The following is a 19,691-nucleotide window of genomic DNA, read 5'->3' as shown; positions in this document are numbered from 1 at the left end:
CTCTGACAGAAGCTAGGGACTTGTTATAATATGAGGGGAGCTGGACTGGCCAAAATGCAGATCAAGCTACTTTCTCCGTTTATTGTCTAAAAGCTGGCAGTTTATATACACTTCAATATAATTTACAAGTTGTGAACATGCTATCATTGGTCAGTAAATATTGTTTACCTTTGCCTTAAGGTAGTCAGGTTCTCACGCTGCAGCTCTACCCTAATTCACACTCAGAGAGTTCATTACTTGGTGGTTACCTTAGCATAATTTCTAACTGCACCACCACTAATTTCTTAGCACATCAAGGCTTCCAGGCCCCAGCAAGGCTGCTTATCTGAGGCCTAGTCTGAGGGGTAGCTCAATCCTTACTCTAAATATAAATCATGTCCTGTCTCTCTCAGAAATCTTACAACAGAAAAGTCAAGAAGAAGAGAAGGAAGAGGAGGAGAAAGAAAGAGGAGAGGGAGAAGAAGGAGAAGGAGAAGGAGAAGGAGAAGGAGAAGGAGAAGGAGAAGAAGGAGAAGGAGAAGGAGAAGGAGAAGGAGAAGGAGAAGGAGAAGGAGAAGGAGAAGGAGAAGGAGAAGGAGAAGGAGAAGGAGAAGGAGAAGGAGAAGGAGAAGGAGAAGGAGAAGGAGAAGGAGAAGGAGAAGGAGAAGGAGAAGGAGAAGGAGAAGGAGAAGGAGAAGGAGAAGGAGAAGGAGAAGGAGAAGGAGAAGGAGAAGGAGAAGGAGAAGGAGAAGGAGGAGATATTGGGATGAAATAAAGTTTTCAAGACTTAAGGAAAATGGCAGGGAGAAACCCACTGCAGTTATGGGGAGGAGATTGGTTCACTCCCAGCATCCCCTGTGTGTACATGTAAATCACCTCCAGAAAGTTCTCGGTTCTCTGTGAAATCGTTGGTTTAAAAGTGCTGCAATATTCTGCATATTCCTACTCCCTCTTTCCTATTGGTCCCCCACCCTCAAAATCCATCTCTATCCTACTTTATAGAAATTCTGTTTATGCTTGCCCTGGGCCTTTTTGGTGCACCCCTCTGTACAGTGCATCTTCATTCCTGTTTCTTATTTTCATATTAATAAATTGTGGGAGTTGCAATTTTTTCTTTTTCTCCCCCCATTCTCCTTCCCCCCTCTCCATCATTTGTCCAAATCCTATGTTCCCTTATCCCTCCCCCTCGCTACATGGTCGGTCCATGCCCCCTCCCCACCTTTCCCATTGCCATCCCCGGGTCTCCAGGGTTTCCCCACCCCCTGCCCATTCCCCATTGGCCGCGGTTCCTGTTTCCCCCCTCCCCAAGCCTGGGGGTATCACCGACCCCCGGCCGGTGCCCCGGGGTCTCGGGAACACGCTCCCACAATAAACACGTGTTTGCACCCGAGCCCCGTGTCGCCCTCTCCTCTGTTCCCGTGCTGAAGCTGAGCCACGCAGAGCCGAAGGGGAAAGCGGCGCCGCCTCTCCCCTCTCCCCCTGCGCTCCCACCGGCGCCAGCCCGGAGCCGGTCTCGCACAGCAACAATAAATCCTCTTAATTTTTGGGTCACCAGTCTGTGCCCATCTCTCATTTTGATCTCCAAGTTTGGAGATCTTTCACCAATCTCCCAGGTGGTCTAAGGGTCTGTTCATTTCCGCAAGCCCCTTGTGCTTTTCACAAATAAAATTAAAGTACTCTATAAGAAATTAAACACAGCTATCCAATATATCCCCCGTTTCCAGAGGGAAAAATAAAAAGAAAAAAAAAACTCTTCCAGGATAAGAAAATAAGCAGTGCTTTAGTCTGTGTTTTTCTGCTGCCCAGCCATAAGCTAAATAAAGTAGTGAAAGCATATAATACACGTGATGAGCCTTTTTCTTCTTTTCTCCTCTCCTTTTTCTCTTGTTCCATCCACTATTGAATTCTGAAGATGCAAAGCATGTCCAAGAAAAATATTCTTTCCCCTGTATCTTTTATTTCTGGGCAGCAACTTTCTTGCTGTGTCTGCAGTTCTCCACAATGACAGTCATTAAATATGGGACATAAACCTCCATAAAACACACAAACAGAAACAGCTGTTAGGTGTATTAATTCAGTGAAACAGTGTAATTGTATATATATAAAAAAAAAGGTTATTCACCATTCTCTGAGAGAATTAAATGCTTAAGATGCCACTTTCACAGGGGAGAGAGGTTTACTAATAAATATGACTGACTTTATAATGGAAAATTTGTTCCATATTTGTTCCAAAATTGTTCTAGAAGTGAGAAATACCAGGGCAAGGGCAAGCTGGAATTATTCATAACCATGACGTTTAGCTGCTGATAATTTGCTGCAAGGATGTGGTGACACTGTTGAGGCAGGACAGGAATGAAGTAGTCTCCAAGTCAGAAGGCAAAGAAGAGAACTGAACTGATTTATTTCAAATACATTGCTCATTTTATAGAGCACATGGTGCAGACCAATTTCATTGGTCTTAAAGTAAAAACATCTCAACCCATTCGTGCGCTGTGAATGGCACACAGTGGCAGGACATATCTATAAACAATGTGAACAAGAAGGGAGATAATGAATTATTTACATTCCTTTTGAACTCTTTACCAACAGCATGAAGTTTAATAAGTCTAAGTGCCGAGTTCTATATTTTGGTCACAAAAATCCCCTACAACGTTACAAGCTAGGGAAGGTGTGGCTGGATAGCGTTAAGGTGGAAAGGGGCCTGGGGTACAGCTGGTTGACAGCCGGCTGAACATGAGCCAGCAGTGTGCCCTGGTGGCCAAGAAGGCCAAGGGCATCCTGGCCTGTATCAGGAATTGTGTGACCAGCAGGAGCAGGGAGGTCATTCTTCCCCTGCACTTGGCACTGGTGAGACCACATCTCGAGTGCTGTGTCCAGTTCTGAGCCCTCCGTTTGGGAAGTCTAGTTGAAGTGCTAGGGCATAGGTTAGACTTGATCTTGGAGGTCTCTTCCAACCTCATTATTCTGTGATTCTGTGATCTGCATTGCAAAAAAGATACCTTCTTTTAAATTTAAAAAAAGTCAGACATTGCAGAAATACATGTGAAAAAGAGGTGAGGATGAGCTTCCCACCATTACAGGGAACTGCAACATGCCAAATTTTCTGGGAATTTTGCTTTTTGTCAGTAACAGTGAAGTATGGCTACAATAAACCATGATACAAATGGTGAAGAAATACTCCCAAAGTTATAATTAAATGTAATTAATTCTATTAAGAGCAAAATTTGCTCTTTCTGTATGTATTTTTTTTGTCTAGAATTTAATGGGAGAAGAGCTGTAACATGGTTTGTCAGGGACATGATAGCAGGGGTAAGCAGCAAGCTCACAAGAGCCCTCATAAGAGAAACTCACTACCAATAGATGAGATGACTGGGAGAAGGCAGCACTGAGTGCTCACCTTGGGAAATCAGTGTCAGGTTTATTACAAACAGAGGAGTGCATTTAAAATTAAACGGCAGACATCATTGACACAAAAGCAGCAATTCCATTTTTTTTTCTGCTTGAATCTCAGTGGGCGATCACTAGCTGTTTCCATCAGAAGAATTAACTATCCTTCTCCTTTAAAAATTATTTAGCAAAGACTCCTGCAAACTGAAGCCCCTGAACCAAAGGTCTCTCTAATATTAGGGATGGAGAACTGTGCCTCAAAGTGCTGCCCTTCCTAGATGGTGAGAGTCAAGCACAGAGCAAATCACCCTCTGCAGAGGTGGTGAGCCCTACTGTGGAGGGCTGGGCCTGTTGCTGTGCTCTGCAGCACAACATTGATTATATTTGTGGCTTCAGCTGGTTTATTTTTCCTAATATTTCAGCTGAGATCTTGGAAGAGGCTGATTTACATCTCTGTGAGTCTGTGTATCAGGCTACCTTTCCTTACATATGGTGGTTTGCCTGTTTCTGTGAGTTAGATCAGAGGCTCTGCAGCCATGATTTATCACAGACAAACCACTCCATCTGCTCCTTCATCTTCCTGCAGACAAAGCAGACACAGCAGGTTTGGCATTGTCCAGTGAAGTATTAAAATTCAACCAACCAATCAAACAAACAAACAACAAAAAAGGAATATGGAGTTAAGAATCACAATCAAAATTTACAGCCCCTTCTTTCACACACTGAAACCTGTTTATCTCCAGGATAACAAACTCATCAGACTATATGACTATTTGTTATTTTTTTTCTTTTTTTTACAATAGGCATCTGATGTTAAAAAATTTCTTTGTGATTAAACTTTTTAATATTTAGCAGTATCCCAGCTCTCAAATTCAGCATGTGTAGAACACACAAGATTTTTAAGAGCTGCAGACTGCCTGTGCTTCTCTTTTTTTTTTCATTTTTTGTCAGGGAATAAGACGCAGTGAAAATATAGGAACTATGCTTATGAACATTGAATGATGATTTAGGAATTTAAGATAACTTAGTGCAAAGTATTTTTAAGTTTTTATTCAAATATCTCAGCCTTTTACTTGAAGCATCAACATCATGGATATTCTGTGAAATAATTTAGTATTCATGTCCTGTGAGTTGAGCCAAACCTCCAGAGTCAAAGATTGCTCAAGATCTAATTCTTTTGTGGGCAATATTCTCTTCTATTAAAGACATTAGAAATAAATTGCTTAATTTAAAAACTACAACAAGTCCAATAGACCTTTCTACTTAAATTAAAGCTTTTCAAGAAGACTTGATTAATGGTATACTGCATTAATTAATTTAAAATCTATCATCTTTGCATTTCTAAAAAAGACCCTTAAATATGCTTAGTCTTCTATAATTAAGAAGAACAGAAGAATATTTGCAGGAAACCTAAAAACCTGTAGGGTTTTCTTTGTGCAAATGGACACAAGAGACATGAGAGAAGTCTTTTCACATCTTTTTTTCCCTTCAAAGTTCTTCTGCCTTGTCACCTTTGTGTCTCAGTTCCTCCATTACGACAAGAGGCAAAGTAGGAAATTATGTCTTTGTGATGCATTTGCGTTGCTTTATTTCTGTATCAGTTCAGGCAATAAAAAGCACTTAGATAAACATGAAGTCCCTAACAGAATGTTTAAGTGTGAGGAGTTATTAGCCCCATGCCATTTAGCTAGAAACATGAATACAACTTTAACAAAAGTCTCAGGGGGCTCGGTAGAGGTGATTCCTATAGGCTTCCTTCTTTCTTTGAACACAGTTTTAAATTTCACAGGGTAAAGATTCTTCCTGGTCTGTGAAGGTCCATCCTCCACTCCTGGCATGGTCCCACAAGGGCTGTGAAAGCCTCCCAGTACCAAGACAAGGCTGGTTAGAGAGTTTCTTCTCTCTGACACAGGCTGAATCCCTGAACTAAGGGATTGAGGCAGTAGGTGTTAAAAAGTGCTGCTGTTCAATCAACTTGTGCCCAGGTCTCCTCCTCCTCTTCTGCCGGATCCTGCAGTCAGACTGCACTTGCTGGGCAGCCTCTGCTCAGCAAAGCTTTCGGCTGCCCCTCCACAAAGGAATTTAGGGCAGCTCCTTGCAGCGTGGGAGTCTCCCTGGACAGACAAAGACTGGCAGATCTGCCTCTACAGCCACTCACAACGAGACAACCAGCAAGGAAGCTGCAGAAATGTTCATTTTCATCCCAAAACAGGCACTTTCATCTGCTCCTCTGAGTCGTCATCTCACGTTCTCCGCTGACTGACTTGATGGATGCCCACCAGCCACAAGGGACTCCAAGGAGCCGCTCACATGGACACCTCTGCAGGGACCTGTGATCCACTGAGTGAAAACTGCATGGGATGAGTTTGACTCTGCTTCACAGAGACTGCCAGAAAGGAACACCCTGGCCTTGCCAGCTGGGTTTTAGTATTTCTTTTTATTCCATCTACCAGAAGGAAATATGCATTTTTCCTGACAAAGATTTCAGTACAGTCCCCAGTCACAGGAACTCTCCTGAATCAGCCTGGATTCATTATCCTGAAATATTCCCAAAGATTTCCCCAAGGAATGTTGGTGGGGGAAAAAGAAAGTAAGCAGAAGGACTGTGATCTTTGTTCTTTATTTATCATTCTTTTGCATAAACTTTTTTAGCTGAAAATGCCTTGACTAGTTTTGGCTTTCCTCATTAAGGGGTTCTCAATTTGCTACCACCACCACAACACCCGGGCAGGTAATTCTGGTGGTCATTGTCATAAAGTTCCTCACAAGTTACATTCTCTTCCTCCTCCCCATTCTGCATGCACAACATGAGCACTGATAGCCATATGGCTTCAGGAAAGCGCCCTCGTTCCTGGACTGTGGTTCTGCTGTAATTTCCTAAAACAAATCAATAAACACTTGCTGGCAGTGGGGAATTCTATAAAATGTGGAAGAGAACAGAATTATTATTTCTAATTCATGGCATTATCTCTTTTTTTTTTTTGCAAAAAAAATAAAACCAACAAAACCCAAACAATTTCCAGTGTTGTCTTGTTTATTTGATTGTATTACTCCAATTCTCTTTAATTCTACATGATAAATTTGGTAGATAATATTCTGACAGAAGTGAAACAGGAGGCCCTGGGTGGGCTGTGGCTGCCCGAGGTTGGAGCCACCACCTTCGCCTGGGAGCCACCAGGGTTGAGTTCCAGGTGGCCCAGGGAGCACTTGGCGGCTCCAAGAGGGCAGAATTTTGGCTGGGTCTCCCTGCTGGCTGCTGGCAGAGCCCTGATGGTGGGAGCTGGGATGCGGGGTCCCCCTGCAGCAGGGATTGGTGTGCCCAGGCCAGGCGCTGCATGGTCCGCCCAGAGACACATGGGGATCACTCGGTGCCGGCAGGGCTGGGGTTGGGAGAGCGGAGAGTGGCGGTACCTGAGCTGGGGAACACTCAGCAGCCTGCAGGGAGATCTCTGGATGCGGGGGACCCCCAGGAACCTGAAACGTGGCCCTGGAGAGGGGGAAGCTCCGGCAGTCTGGAGATATTGAGAGCATGGACAAGGGGGACCCATGGGTACCCCAGAGCCCTAAAATGGGGACCCCGACAGGTGAGACCCTGGAGCCGCTCCAACACCAAACTGTGGAGCCCAGGGAAAAAGAACCTCTGGGATTTGGGATTCCCAGGATCTTCAGCAGCCCAGAGAGATGGGATACCAATACAGGATGTGCAGCAGCAGAGACATGAGTGACCCCACAAGCCCTAAAGGTGAGAGACAGAGTGGGGGAAGTTCTGGGTAGGAGTTTTTTCTGAATCTTGGTGTTTCACAGGTTTTTATGGACATGAGGTGCCTGGTAACTTTTACAGATTAATTTGGGCCAAAGGAACCTCCAGCCTGTTGCCATTCATATTTTATTTTGTTAAGTTATTTTTGAATGGTTGGTTCTATTGTTCGCCTATGTTCTCCCCAAAGTTGCTTTACCCCGAGTTGTATAATCCCTTAGAGCTGTTCCTCAAGCCGTTCCCTTCCCATTGTTCTAGTTTCTTCCCTGCCTATCAAGGCAAGTCAGCCTCTTTTTCCTGAATCTTCCCTGCCACTCTCTCCCTGGACCAATCCCTGATTCAAACACCCACTTGGAAATCCTCTAATCTATGACGCCCCATTGGGCCCTGTGACCTTTCTCTCTCCTCCTCCTACCCTGACTGGTCCCACACTACTGATGTAATCCCCTTGTTCTACCCTTGAAGTTTCTCTATTGGGTTTTTATTTTTTTTTTTGTATCCGCCCCCTGGTTTGTGACAGTATTTTAACCCATGCACTGAGGTGCTTAGGGCCCTTTTGACCTGTCCCCTTCATCTGGAATAAACTCGTCCCTCTGGAACCTCAGAACAGAGAGCCTTCTCCTTTCTCCTTCGCCCAGTCCCAGACATTGCTGATTCTGCTGGCTCTTCAGGTCCAGCTGTGGGCAGAACCCAGTTCCCAGCTGTTCCCCACTCCTGGCACAGTGCTGGAGTGCCAACAGAGGTAGCCGGGACTCCAGTGGGCTATGTCACCAACACAATGTACTCTCATCTTGCTTTACCCCAGTACAGGATTCCCTTTCCCAAATCTTGACTGGATGAACAAGCCGGCAGAAAGGAAAAGGAAGATGACCCAGAACACCCAGGCAGGTGAGGACAAAGTCACTGCCCTTTTCCTCCTCTCTCCTCCATCTCCCAGCCCAGCACCACCCCTGGCTGCAGGACAGCCCCGCTGCCAGCATTATCCTTCCGGGGACAGATTGAAGATATCTCTTTCCCCTTCTCCTGGCTTGGAGACAAATCCCATCCTCTCCTTGTCCCTCCTCCCCCAGAAAAGGAGCTGAGGATGTAGACCAAGAAGGACAAATCCCCATGGCAGAACCTCGTGCAAGAGGCTGTTTTGAGCAGCTCCACAGTGCAAGAATCCAATGGGGAAGAAGATCCCCAGAGATCTTGCTCAAGGAGGAGTTCCAAACCCAGCTCAGGGTGCTCCAAGGAGGAAAGACCCACCCTGTGCCAGGATGGCAGCCGGAGATCCAGCTGGAGCTCGGACCTGGTGGTGTATGAGCAACTTCATGCCAGAGAGAAGCCCTACAAATGCTTAGAATGTGAAAAGAGCTTCAGCTGGAGCTGCAGCCTGGTTCACCATCGGAAAATCCATATGGGGGAACAGCCCTATGAGTGTGAGGCACATAGGAAGAGTTTAATCCAGAGCTCCAATCTGATCTTTCACCAGATGATCCACCCACGAGCACATCCACACTGGGAGACAACCTACAATTGTCTGGAGAGTGGGAAGAGCTTCTCCTGGCCATCATCCTTGACCAACACCAACAAACGCACCAATAAGGGAAGCCCTGTAACTGCCCCCACTGCACAATGAGCTTTGTCCTCTGTTCCAACTTCATCCCCCATCAGAGGATTCATGCTGGGCAGAGACCTGGTGGCCCACTTTCCCCAAGATCCACATTGGGAAGACACCTGTCCCTTTGCTTGCACCTGGCAATGATGCAAGGTGGGACCAAAGAACACGAGAGTCTGGCCATATCCCCATCATTATCTTTGATCCCACCTCAGGTCATTGCCAGAGACTTAAGAAAGGAGCTCTCTCTCTTCCCATAGGAGAAGGGTGACCTTTCCAGGTAGGAGAAAATACATGGCCTGGAAGAGCTGGGTCAGTGTTGTCACAGTTTTCCCTGTAAGTCGTTTCTTTGTCTTATTCCTTCTGTTCCCAATATTGTTGTGGTTCCCAGTAACAACTTCCTATCCCAGCCTGGGATCTTTGCCTCTTGTGCCTTCACAAAACAAAACAGGGCCACTGTTTATGCTGCTGGAGCCCTGATCAGTTACCAGGAGGCATTTCTGCTCATCCACGCTGTAGCACTGTGGACTCAATTGAAATTTTGGTATTACTGCAGATGAATGAGCCTTTGCCCCTGTTTATGCCTGGGCTGATTCCTATCCTTTCCTTTTCATAATTCACCAAACAACAACAGAAGTAATGTAACAATGGCAGCTGAAAATAATTGAAGAAGAGGAAAAAAATCCCCTAGAAATAATTTTGTCAAACCAGAAACAGAATCAACCTTAGTCAAGGATGTGCTGCCCAACCCGGCAGCACAAGCTCCACCAACAGACATGAATATAAAACGTTTGACGCCATAAATGTGTGTGGTGTCATAAACTGCTTTTCCAAAGTGATTTCAACTTCATTTGAGGATTGAAACACATTCATGCTTCAGCACCTGATGTATGAGCTGGGCACACTAGGCAGCTGAGCTGCTTTGGGCAGCCAGAAATAAGACAAACTTTCTCAGCAGTATTTGGTTTGCTTTCTCTTTAATTTCTTCCCATGCGAGAGGAGACGGACTTCAGACTTACAGCTTCAAGAATATTTGAATTTTAACCACCTCGTAATTCACCTTATCTGGCTTTTTGTACAACCTGGTCTTATAAAACAGATGGATTTTTATTTATTTACTGTGGGACATAAGAACAGCTCAATAGCTGCCCCAGTGTTTCATTTTTTCAAACAAAATCATATATTAAACCAATTACATCTGAGAAAGCCAATCAGAGTCAAAACAAGTTGCTGCATTGTTCAGTGAACATAAGCTAATTTTCAGAACTAAACCACAAAGTTGGGAATGTGAGTAAAGGTGTGAAATTGTTATAAAATGAATTGGCAAATTCCGCAAGATCATGATTAAGCATCACAGATAGATCAAAAGAAGAATATCTTTCTTAATCATCACCATATGATCAAAAGATGTTTAAGTCCTGGGTTTCCAATGAATTTTTTAAAATGAAGTTGCATTTATCATCATGCTTTAGGAGAAAAGAAAATTGTCATGTTTGCAATTCAGGTAAAGTATATTTTTGAAACGAAACATTTCAGTGCTATTTCTTTGGTTTTTAAACTAGTCCTGTAACTTGGAGATCCTGCTATTTCACAGCTCTTAGCTCACAATATTTTACTCTAATGGAAGTAAGTTTGACTTGAGACTGTAAGACCGTTAGCTATTACAGTTTGTTGGTTTGGGTTTTTGTTGAACACATTTCTAGTAAGGCCACTTTTCTTTGCAACATCTTGCTTTTAATTCTGACACTTCTACCACACCCCCTCCTGTAGATGCACAAACACATGCACAGATATATGTAAGGCAATCCAAAATTCAAACCCCAGTTAAGGAATTACAGATTTTGGGCCAGGATGTGGAAGCACTAGAACATAGCCCTGTAGACATAGACATGAACGATGTGTTGTAAACTCCATGACAACAGACATGTGACTCTTAGGCAAAAATGATCTTTATATTGAATTTTCTAGAATTTATGGAGCAATGACCTTAACGTGGGAAGTAGCTAAGCAGGACGTTCTGATAGGCTTAAGGAGTCTCGACCCACAACTGCAGAAAGAAATTCACTTCTAAATATAACTGAAAGTGAGATTAAAACACAAAGGAGGTTACATGTTGAGAATTCAAAGCGATAATACAACTTTTTTTCTTTTTTTCATGAAAGATGAAAGAAAAGGAAATAGAAAATTAGGGAAATGCCAAGAAAAAATATGAGAAGCACAGGAAAGGGGTTTCTACCACCATGGCTCCAGCCCTGGTTTCTCTGTCAGCTGTGGCCCCAGGCAGCCAGACCAGCAAGGTGGGGCAGGAGAAGCCTCATAGGAGCAGCCAGGACAGCAAAGGACAGCAATGACAGCAAAGACTCCTGACACTTTGTAGACACCGTGCCATGTTGGGCACTTGTTTATTTAGGGATGTCTTGCTTTTTAAGGACAGATGCTAGCAATGGCACATGCACCACGAGCACCCTCAGGACAATGGCACATCCAGCATGTCTCTCATGAACTCCCTCATGATCTCTGCTCCCTTGAGGAGTTGCTGAGGTCCATCATGTGTCCAGCTCTGCAGGACAACTGAACAAACTACCCAGAGCTGGGGGAAAGTGCTGCAAACAGCACCAGCACCAGCTCCCTTGGAGCAGGAGGAACACGTGTAGCTGATCCTGAGTCAGTGCAAAGTGCTGTTGGGTGGTTTGGCAGCAGAACCTTGACTCGGCACCGTGTAGAAGATGTCCCCTTGTCTGGTTTTGTTTTGTTGGCTGTTTGCTCCCACTGTTGACACTGAGCTGCTGTGGCTGAGGCTGAGACATCCCTCCTACCTTCTCAGCAGCAGGCCCTGTCCAGAACTGTACAAAATATGAGAAAAGCAGCTGGGAAGAACAATGCATGGAATCCTACAGCTCAGGAGCTCTTATGTCAGAGCCCTGCCTGTGCCTTCTGTTTGTCAGCACCTCCTTCTCTATGCACACAATAGTGACTGGTGAAGGTCTTTTTTGCCTAAGAGCTCTTGAGAACCAAATGCTCTGCTGGGATTCTCACAATCTGTTAAGTTCATTGCAGGGAAACAGAAAAGCAAGGGCAGGGTAGCAGTTCAGCTGGAAGCTGGTCACTCCCTGCAAAGGGCTTGTGTGTGATGTGGGAACATCACATGCACAGATGGGCAAGAAGGGTAAATGTGCTCAGGTTGCTGCAGGTGAGCTTTAGGCTCATCTCAAGGGCAGTCAAGGGTGGTGAGCACTGGAAGATCCAGCTCCAGTCCCCATCCATTTCAGTGATGTCTGCAGCCTGGATCCAGAACACCCTGGGGGGCTCCTGTGGCTGGCTTTGCACTCAGGTGAGGATAAGAGGCCGTCTGAAGACCCTCACTCATTTCTCTGCCGATTGCCATGAGCAGGAACTCCCTTCTCCCACTGCAGTTCCGGCTTGGAGAAGGCAACAGTGCTGGTGCAGCCACTGCACTGTCATGTTGGCTGTTCCAAAGGAGCCTGGCAAGAACTTGGCAAGGACTTGGCAAGGACTTGGTGAAGACCCAGCGTGGACCCAGCACAGAGTGGCCTACTGCAATTCCTGCTTCACTCTCCATCCTTAAGCCAAATAAACTGTTGGGGTGACTCTGGTTGTCTCTCACTGCAGACCCCTCATCTCCCTCGTTACCACCATGACAGACGGAGGTCAAGAACCCTCTCCGCAAGGACTGAGACTGAGACCCCTGCCACGGGGAGTGGAAGGATGGAGGGAATGGTGGTGTGACCACTATTGACATGACCTGTTCTTCTCCAGTAACTTCAATGGACTTATTCTTTATTGTGTTCATCCTGCTTGGGGGTTTCAGTGGACTCATCTGTTCTCCCACAGCAGTTTCAATAAACTCTTATTGTTCTGTATGTTCTCCCCTTTTTCCGCAGTGGACTATAACTGGATCCCTGGGTTGGGTAGGACTTTGGAGACTTTCCCCAACACAATAAGACGGATCCCCATCATCCGGAGCAGTGAGGATCTCATCTGTGTCAGTAGCTATTCCCATCCCCCTCTTTTCTCTCTCTCTTCTTCTATTTCCTCTCTGATCCCACTATCACATGTATTGTTTTGGCCCCTAATAAAGGTGAGTTTGTTGTGATTAAACTGATGGTACCCTGCTGTTTGCCTTTTTTGCACTTTTGGGATTGGCCAACGAACCATCACAACACCCCGCTATGGGCCGATCGTGACACCAGGAGCCGCTGAGGCCGGCAGTGGGCACCAAGGCTGGGGCTCGTGGGCCGGGAGGCGGCTCTGGGGGCTGTGACACGCCAGGGCATGGGTCACAGTGGGAGCTGTGAGCAGGGGCACTTGGCAGCTGAGTGACATGGTTCTGCTGGCTGTGACATCACAGAGGACAGGTGACACAGGCTCCTGTGTCCAGGGGCAGCACAGGGCAGTTGGATTCTGGCAGCCAGTGAGTGCACATGCAGGGGCAATGCTGGGCTGGATGGGAGCTGGGAAAGGTGCCCTGGGGGTTTAAAGCCAGAGTGGGAGCTGGGACCCTCAGGGTAGGGCACTGTCCTCTGAGCTGGGGGAAGAGGAGCTTGGAGATCTCAGCGTGGCAGGTGCCCAGAGAGGCTTTGGGGACATTGCAGGTGTCGCCAGCCCCCTGCTCCCTCCCAGCCAGACATGATGAACCCTCTTTCTTCCACCAGGCCATGTCTCCAACACTGGCCTTCCTTCTGGCCCTGTTAGCCACCCATGCTGGAATGAAGGTGAATCAAGAAATTGAAAATAATGAAGATAAAGAGATGCTGGAGCATGAAGAATATTTGCATCAAGAGATGATGCGGCTCCTGCAGGAGATTGAGGGGAGCAGTGGCACCATGGAAGCCCTGCTCTGCTCTGGGATGGAAAAGCAGTGGCTTCTTTTCGTCAGTGCAGCAGTCCTGGCTCAGGTTCTTGCTATGGGCTGCTGGCTGGTCAGGAGAAGAAAGCGTGGCTCTGCCAGCAGGAGGAGGCAGGAGGGATCCAGCAGGAAGGAGAAGGTCAGTGAACATGAGAAGGTCAAGGGTATAGGCAGGGTGGCAGCACTGTGGCTGCTCCCAGCCCATCACCAGTGGGCACATCAGGATAAGGCAGGAGTGGGCTGTCAGCAGCCTGATCTAGGTGAGAATGTCCCTGCTCGTTGCTGTGGGGTCACAGTGGACAGCCTGTAAAGGTCACTCCCAAGCTCAGCTGTTCTGTGATTCTGCAGCAGGGCCTGCCCAGCACAAAGGTGCTGCAGGAGCTGGTGGACGATCTCCTCAGTGTCTGCCGAGTGCTGTCCCAGAGGAACTTCATGCCGGAGCTGCACCCGGCCGCCGGGACAGACACCAGCCCCACCTGCAGCGCCCAGGAGAACAGCAGCACCTACCGCACACTGGTCATCCTGCGGCCACCGCCCGGCCACTCCTTCAGCCCGGAGAGCAGGAAATGGCCGCCAGCCGAGCGCATCCGCGTGGGGCTGGAGTGCCTGTGCTCCGGGGAGCAGCTGCTGGGGCACACGTGCTTTCTCCACGCCTCTGGTGGCCAGCTGCCCAGCGACCAGGAGTGGTACCTGATGGACACCCTCTGCACGGGCTCCTACTTGGACCCAGAGAAAGTCACCCGCTGGGTGCAGATGTTGGTGGCGTCGGCCTGGCTGCTCCTGCCGCACTCGCGCCGTTTGCAGCTGACGGCGCTGCCCTGCGGCAAGTCCTGCAGGTTCCGGCTGAGCGGTGCCTCTGGCCTGCACCGCAGCATCGAGATGGTTCTGGCCGTGCAGCAAGGCAGCTCCTGTGCCTGCCTGAGCCTTGAGTAGGCAGCAGCCGTCGATTCTTTAGTTCCATTATTATGAACTCTGAAGAAGATAGCCAAGTGAAAATACTTCTAAAATCTCCGAAGGCAGAGCTAGGAAGGTTAACATGATTTCAAATATGTCAAAAGTTTAGTTAAGGCAAATTAAGCATCCATAGGAGGTTTTCCTACGATTTTGTATTTTTAAAAAAATAAAATTCAATGATTCAACAAACATTTGGTCTACCATCAAGTCAGGAAGAGGAAGGAGGAGCTGGGTTGGAAGAGTGCCATGTGCAGGAGTGTGGGCAGAGCTGGTTTACCACGAGGTTGGTGCGGCAATAGGATATATAAGGATGACTGTCCCTTTTTCTTTATTCAGTCCCTTGTTGCAGTTCAATAAACCTTTTAAAATTTTAAGAAGTGAGGCGTTGTTTCTCACAATGCATAAAGCTGATGCAATATCAGGTGTATAAAAGGTGGAGCCGCCATTTTGTGCACGAGCCTCTGGCATTTTGCCACACACCCAGCGGTGTCCCTTTTGCTTTGCTGATCTTTTTATTGTTCTCAATAAAAGGTCTATAATTCATTCCCACTTGGGGTCTGGGTCATTTATAACGAGCAGCGGGCAGAGGCCCTCAGCCGTGCCTGTGCCTCAAGGGCAGGAACACAATGGAAATGAACAGTGCTAATATCTTTATTAATGTTCAGCTCGTTATTAAAAAGATCAGCTGGGCAGGGGACAGACACGGAGCTCAGCCCCGCTGTTGTAGCTTTCCCAGGTAGCCAAAGGGTGAGGAGGTGTGCAGAATCTGTCACTGAAGTCCAGAGCAGCAGCTGTTCCCTCTCCTTTCCTCGTGGCACACTGGTAGGTGAAGGGTGAGGAGGTGTGCAGAGTCTGTTACTGAGGTCCAGGGCAGCAGCTGTCCCCTCTCCTTTCCTCATGGTAACACCAGGGAAATCTGCCTCTTTGTTCCTGGTTCGCACAGCTCATTCCAGTCTAATCTTCCGTAGGTGATGGTGACAGGTCAAACATCGATCAGGGGATGTGTTTCCCTCTTCCTCAGCTAGGGCACCTGTCCAGCCCCCTCTGCTGTGTTTAGTTCTCCATTTAGAGGTGTCTTTACCCCCCAAAACACATCCCATAGTTCCACCGGTTGCCCTATTTGCATCTTAGTACTAGAATGGCGAGTGGGTGATGGGGAGGAGGTGGGGGGGAGGTGGGGGAAGTGATCTCCAGGTAGTTTAGAGAAAACAAACATAGAAATTAGATAATTAACATTTAAATATCAGTACTCAGCTAGAGCCAGCAGTCATCCTAGTATTGCCATGGGAGCCAGGAAGGCTCTTTTGTTCATTACAACAGCCAGGAGCTGGCGAGAGGGGCAGCTCGCCCACCTGGCCATAGCAGGAGCTGCTCACCTCCGAGGCTCCGGCGCTTCCCAAAGAGAAGGGCCTGGCTCCCAGGACACCCTGGAGCCCTGCAGTGAGTGGAGCCACCAGTGCTGTAAAGACAGTGCAGCCAGCACAGGTTGAGGAGAAAGAGATGAGGCTCTTTCTGTGCCACGCTGTGGCAGCTCTGCCCTCTCGGCCTTCGCCTTGAGCCCTTTGCTTTTCCCTCAGCTCTGATCCCTGTCCTTGGCCAAGGGACCCCGGAGCCCTTTCCAGGGATGCAGGAAATCTCCCTCAGTCACAGAATCACAGAATCCCTAGGCTGGAAGATCATCGAGTCCAGCCCATGCCCTAACACTTCAACTAAATTGTGGCACTGAGTGCGTATCTGGTCTTTTTTAAACACATCCAGGGATAGTGATTTCACCACCTCCCTGGAGAGTTCTGTCCCAGGAAGAACCAAGATAGCACTTGGGCCTTCTACCCGCTGGTGCTTGGAGCTCTAGAAGTTTTTCTGCTTAGGGAAAGGCTTCAGAAAACTAGTCACTAATACAGTAGGCCACAGACTTACAAATATATGTTTGAAAACTATAGAAAACATATGAAAGAAAAAAAGGCAAAACACAACGATATTAGCAAGGTCCTGGGCATGAACATGTATGTCCAGATGGTCTTCTCAGCCCTATTTCTGCATATTTCTGGGAACTAGAGGAATCCTGCTTGAGCCTGTGGGCAGGTAGGTTTGGGAAGTAAAAGTTAATTTCATTTTTTCCCCTGAGGGCAGCTCCAGTTCCTAATATCAGCCAAGCCTCTGTCCAGCCTGATGCCTCTGATGGTTGCAGCAAAACAATTTATGGCAGACAGAAGACACTGACACTTGCAGGGACATGGATTTCTCCGGTAGCAGCTATGAGTGGGAGTCAGATTGAAAACTCCATAAACTATGACTGCTGTGGCAAGTGCTGGTCTTGGATGGTTGGGACAGATGGAGACGAGAGATCTCTGGAGTCAGGTCTCGGGATGTATGGTTTATTGTGGGGCCCTGCTCAGAGCTGCCAGCTGCAGCTCGAAGCAGGCCCCAAGGAGTGCGGGTAGGGCAAGACAGCGAGAGAGTTCCAAGAGAGGGTCCAAGAGAGTGGAGAGAAGGGGAGGGCAAGAGAGCACACAGGAGAACGGGCAGGAAGAGGGGCAGAAGAAGGGCAGGAGAAGGGGCTGGAGCGAGAGGCAGGAGAGAGAGAGCGTGGTCTCCCGGGAACAACTTATCAAGGGGGCTTGAAAGTGGGTGCAGTATAGGACTTTGAACCAATGGGATTACAGATACATCATGCATCAGGGGAGGGTTGCAAATGCAAGATAAACGCTACATTTTTGAGGAAGGAGACAGAACACTTTATCTGACCCTTTCATTTGTCTGTGGATCAAAAATGGGAGTTACCTGCTACTAGCTACACCACTGTCCACCAGTGCTTAGCAACCAAGGTCTGCCATCTCAAAGCTTGTTTTCATCTCAGTCTGCTTACACTCTCTGTATTTTCTAAATCCTTTGTCAGGCAATCATATTTATTAGACTTTCTTATTTCATCCTCTCCAACAAACTCCATTGGAAGATTCCCTTCCTTTTCACTCTGCAAATAAGCTCTGCATTCAGTACTGAATTGTCAGTTGTTTGCTAAGGATGCAAAGTTCTCTTTTACGATTTCTTTTAATGTGGTTTGGAATTGGGTAAGGGTCTCCTTCATTCACAAACTCCAGACCAAACTGCCTTTGGAATATGGCACAGTGGGCAGTTTTTGCCCAGCCATCGTACCGCTAGATCAGAAAGCAAGGGCAATGGTATTTGCAGTCAAAGTCCAACAAAGCCTGGGACAGCCAAAACATCCTGTGGAGTTACAGGCCTCCAGCTGTTACTAGAAATAAGCAGAGTTCCTGCCAAATGGTTCTGTATCCCTAAATGCAATCTCTTGTCCTGGATCAGAGGCTTGCTCAACTGAAAAAGCAGAAAGATCAGCCAAGGTGCTCCCAAAGGCCCATCACATCTTTTTTATTCCACTCATCTGGCTTAAGTTTGCAACTAAATGTGTGGCATGATATTCTGGAGAAGGAATCACTGGTGTATATTTCATGGACCCCTCTCAATCCTATTAAAGTCTTGTAGTCCTGGTTTAAAATAGGCAGGTATGAAACAACTTTGAGAGACAGAGACTAAAATGGCTTGTGGATACTTTTTTAAGAATGAGGAAAACTATCCATAAGATGTTTTTTCATAACATTTTAAAATATGCTACATAAAAATTAACAACTGCAATAAATAAGAGTTAAAAAATAATTGCTTTGGTATACAAGAAACTAGAAAGACATAATTGTGAAGATATGAATGTACATTTTCATAAAAATATGAAATTACAGACACAAAAATACATATACTGAACTAGAATACAAAGCTAGTACTTTAATGAGTTCTTTTTACATTGATGGAGTTTTTTCTTTGTGAAGAGAAGCTAGGATATTGCTGAAGAAAACCGACACAGACAGGACGGGGCAGCATGCCGTGCTTTGTGCACTGATCCAGTGTAATCCATTAGGTGCTTTCCATCTGATTTTTATGCTCTCAGGCTCATCCCAATACTTACTCAATTTGCTGATTGACCAATATGGGTTAGCGGGACGTGGGCAGGAAACCATCACAATTTCCAACGGTGGCCACACGCTGTCACCAACGCACCGAGCTGCAAGCGGAGCCACAGCCTCCATGGCCTGTACCTGGAGCCGTGTAACACAGCTAAAGAGCAGGCTCAGAACAGACACTGCTAACGAGGTTTCCTGCAGGCACACCACTGCAGAGCTGAGGGCAGCACATCCCACAGAGCACCTTCACCCTCACACGGCTACAGATGTCTCACCTTGAGCTTTTCATTCTGTGTTGTTACTTCCTCAAGATCCTGGCGTAGTTCCTCCAGTTCATTAAGGCGATTCCCAGCAAGCTCTTTATTCTCTTCCAGCTCTGCATTCATCTCCTCAAACTGTTGGCATAAACTGCTTGTAAATCCTGCTGTTAATGTGTCTCCTGAAAATGCTAATGAACTATCTGTTCATGCAGTAACAGCAATCACAGACTGAGCAGTCAGGTAACTTGACCAAGAGAGACAGAGTCTAATTCCACCAGGTGTTTTTTAAATAGAAACCTCATACACAGACAAAATGGCTTACACAGAGTCACCCAGCTTTGTGGCACAGGATCTAAAAAGTTAAGAAAAATTATGTTGAAGAGTTTGTTCAGTGGCTGCCGCAAAGCTTCCCATATGTTTCAGCAAGAAAATTATATCAGATCCCATTTTGGGATCAAGTCAGCAGGGAAATTTTGAGACAGGTAGATCCTTCCCTCTCAAAATATACCTATATGGCCCTCCACAATATTGTTAAGAATAATTATGAAGCATTGCCACAACCATCATCTGACAAACCAAACCCCAGTTTTAACCCCAGTTCCCAAAACCGTACTCCTTTTTCCTTCTCCCTCTCCCGCAAGACCGGGAATTCTTAAGGGAACAACTCGCCAGTGCCCACAGAAGACCTCTGGCTCCCTCAAAAACTCTTGGGACCCCTGCCAGAGCAGTGCCAGCCACACTGCTCCAGACTCTCCCCTCACCTCAATTTCCGTGTACAGCCCCGTCCCAGAGTCATTTCGTTAGTTTCAATATCCCCAGTCCCAGTCTCTCCCAAAATGTCTCCCCACAGTGTCCTCCCTGAGGCACAAGATAGCGGACACCGCATGGCACTTCCCGCCACTTTTGCTCCCCCTTT

At 46.8% G+C, this 19,691-nt stretch overlaps 1 protein-coding gene across 1 annotated transcript; it reads left to right on the top strand.

The window, feature by feature from the left end:
• Positions 1–13,241: 13,241 nt before the first annotated feature.
• Positions 13,242–15,387, top strand: LOC146763691 (inositol 1,4,5-trisphosphate receptor-interacting protein-like 1). The gene is made up of 2 exons (XM_085567219.1): positions 13,242–13,729; positions 13,939–15,387. The coding sequence occupies exons 1-2, from the start codon at positions 13,400–13,402 to the stop codon at positions 14,521–14,523; spliced, it is 915 nt and encodes a 304-aa protein (XP_085423345.1). The 5' UTR covers positions 13,242–13,399; the 3' UTR covers positions 14,524–15,387.
• Positions 15,388–19,691: the final 4,304 nt, after the last annotated feature.

The sequence above is a fragment of the Lonchura striata genome, chromosome Z (genome assembly GCF_050655825.1).
Source record: "Lonchura striata isolate lonStrDom1 chromosome Z, ASM5065582v1, whole genome shotgun sequence".
Classification (NCBI taxonomy): Eukaryota; Metazoa; Chordata; class Aves; order Passeriformes; family Estrildidae; genus Lonchura; species Lonchura striata.
Note: the sequence above shows the minus strand (reverse complement) of the source record. Positions and strands in the feature narration are given on the sequence as shown.

Bases quoted from the DNA above. Each gene is read 5' to 3' on its own strand.
- LOC146763691 (XM_085567219.1), top strand. From the start codon at position 13,400: ATGTCTCCAACACTGGCCTTCCTTCTGGCCCTGTTAGCCACCCATGCT. The intron at 13,730-13,938 runs GTCAGTGAACAT...GTGATTCTGCAG, and splicing joins GATCCAGCAGGAAGGAGAAG to CAGGGCCTGCCCAGCACAAA.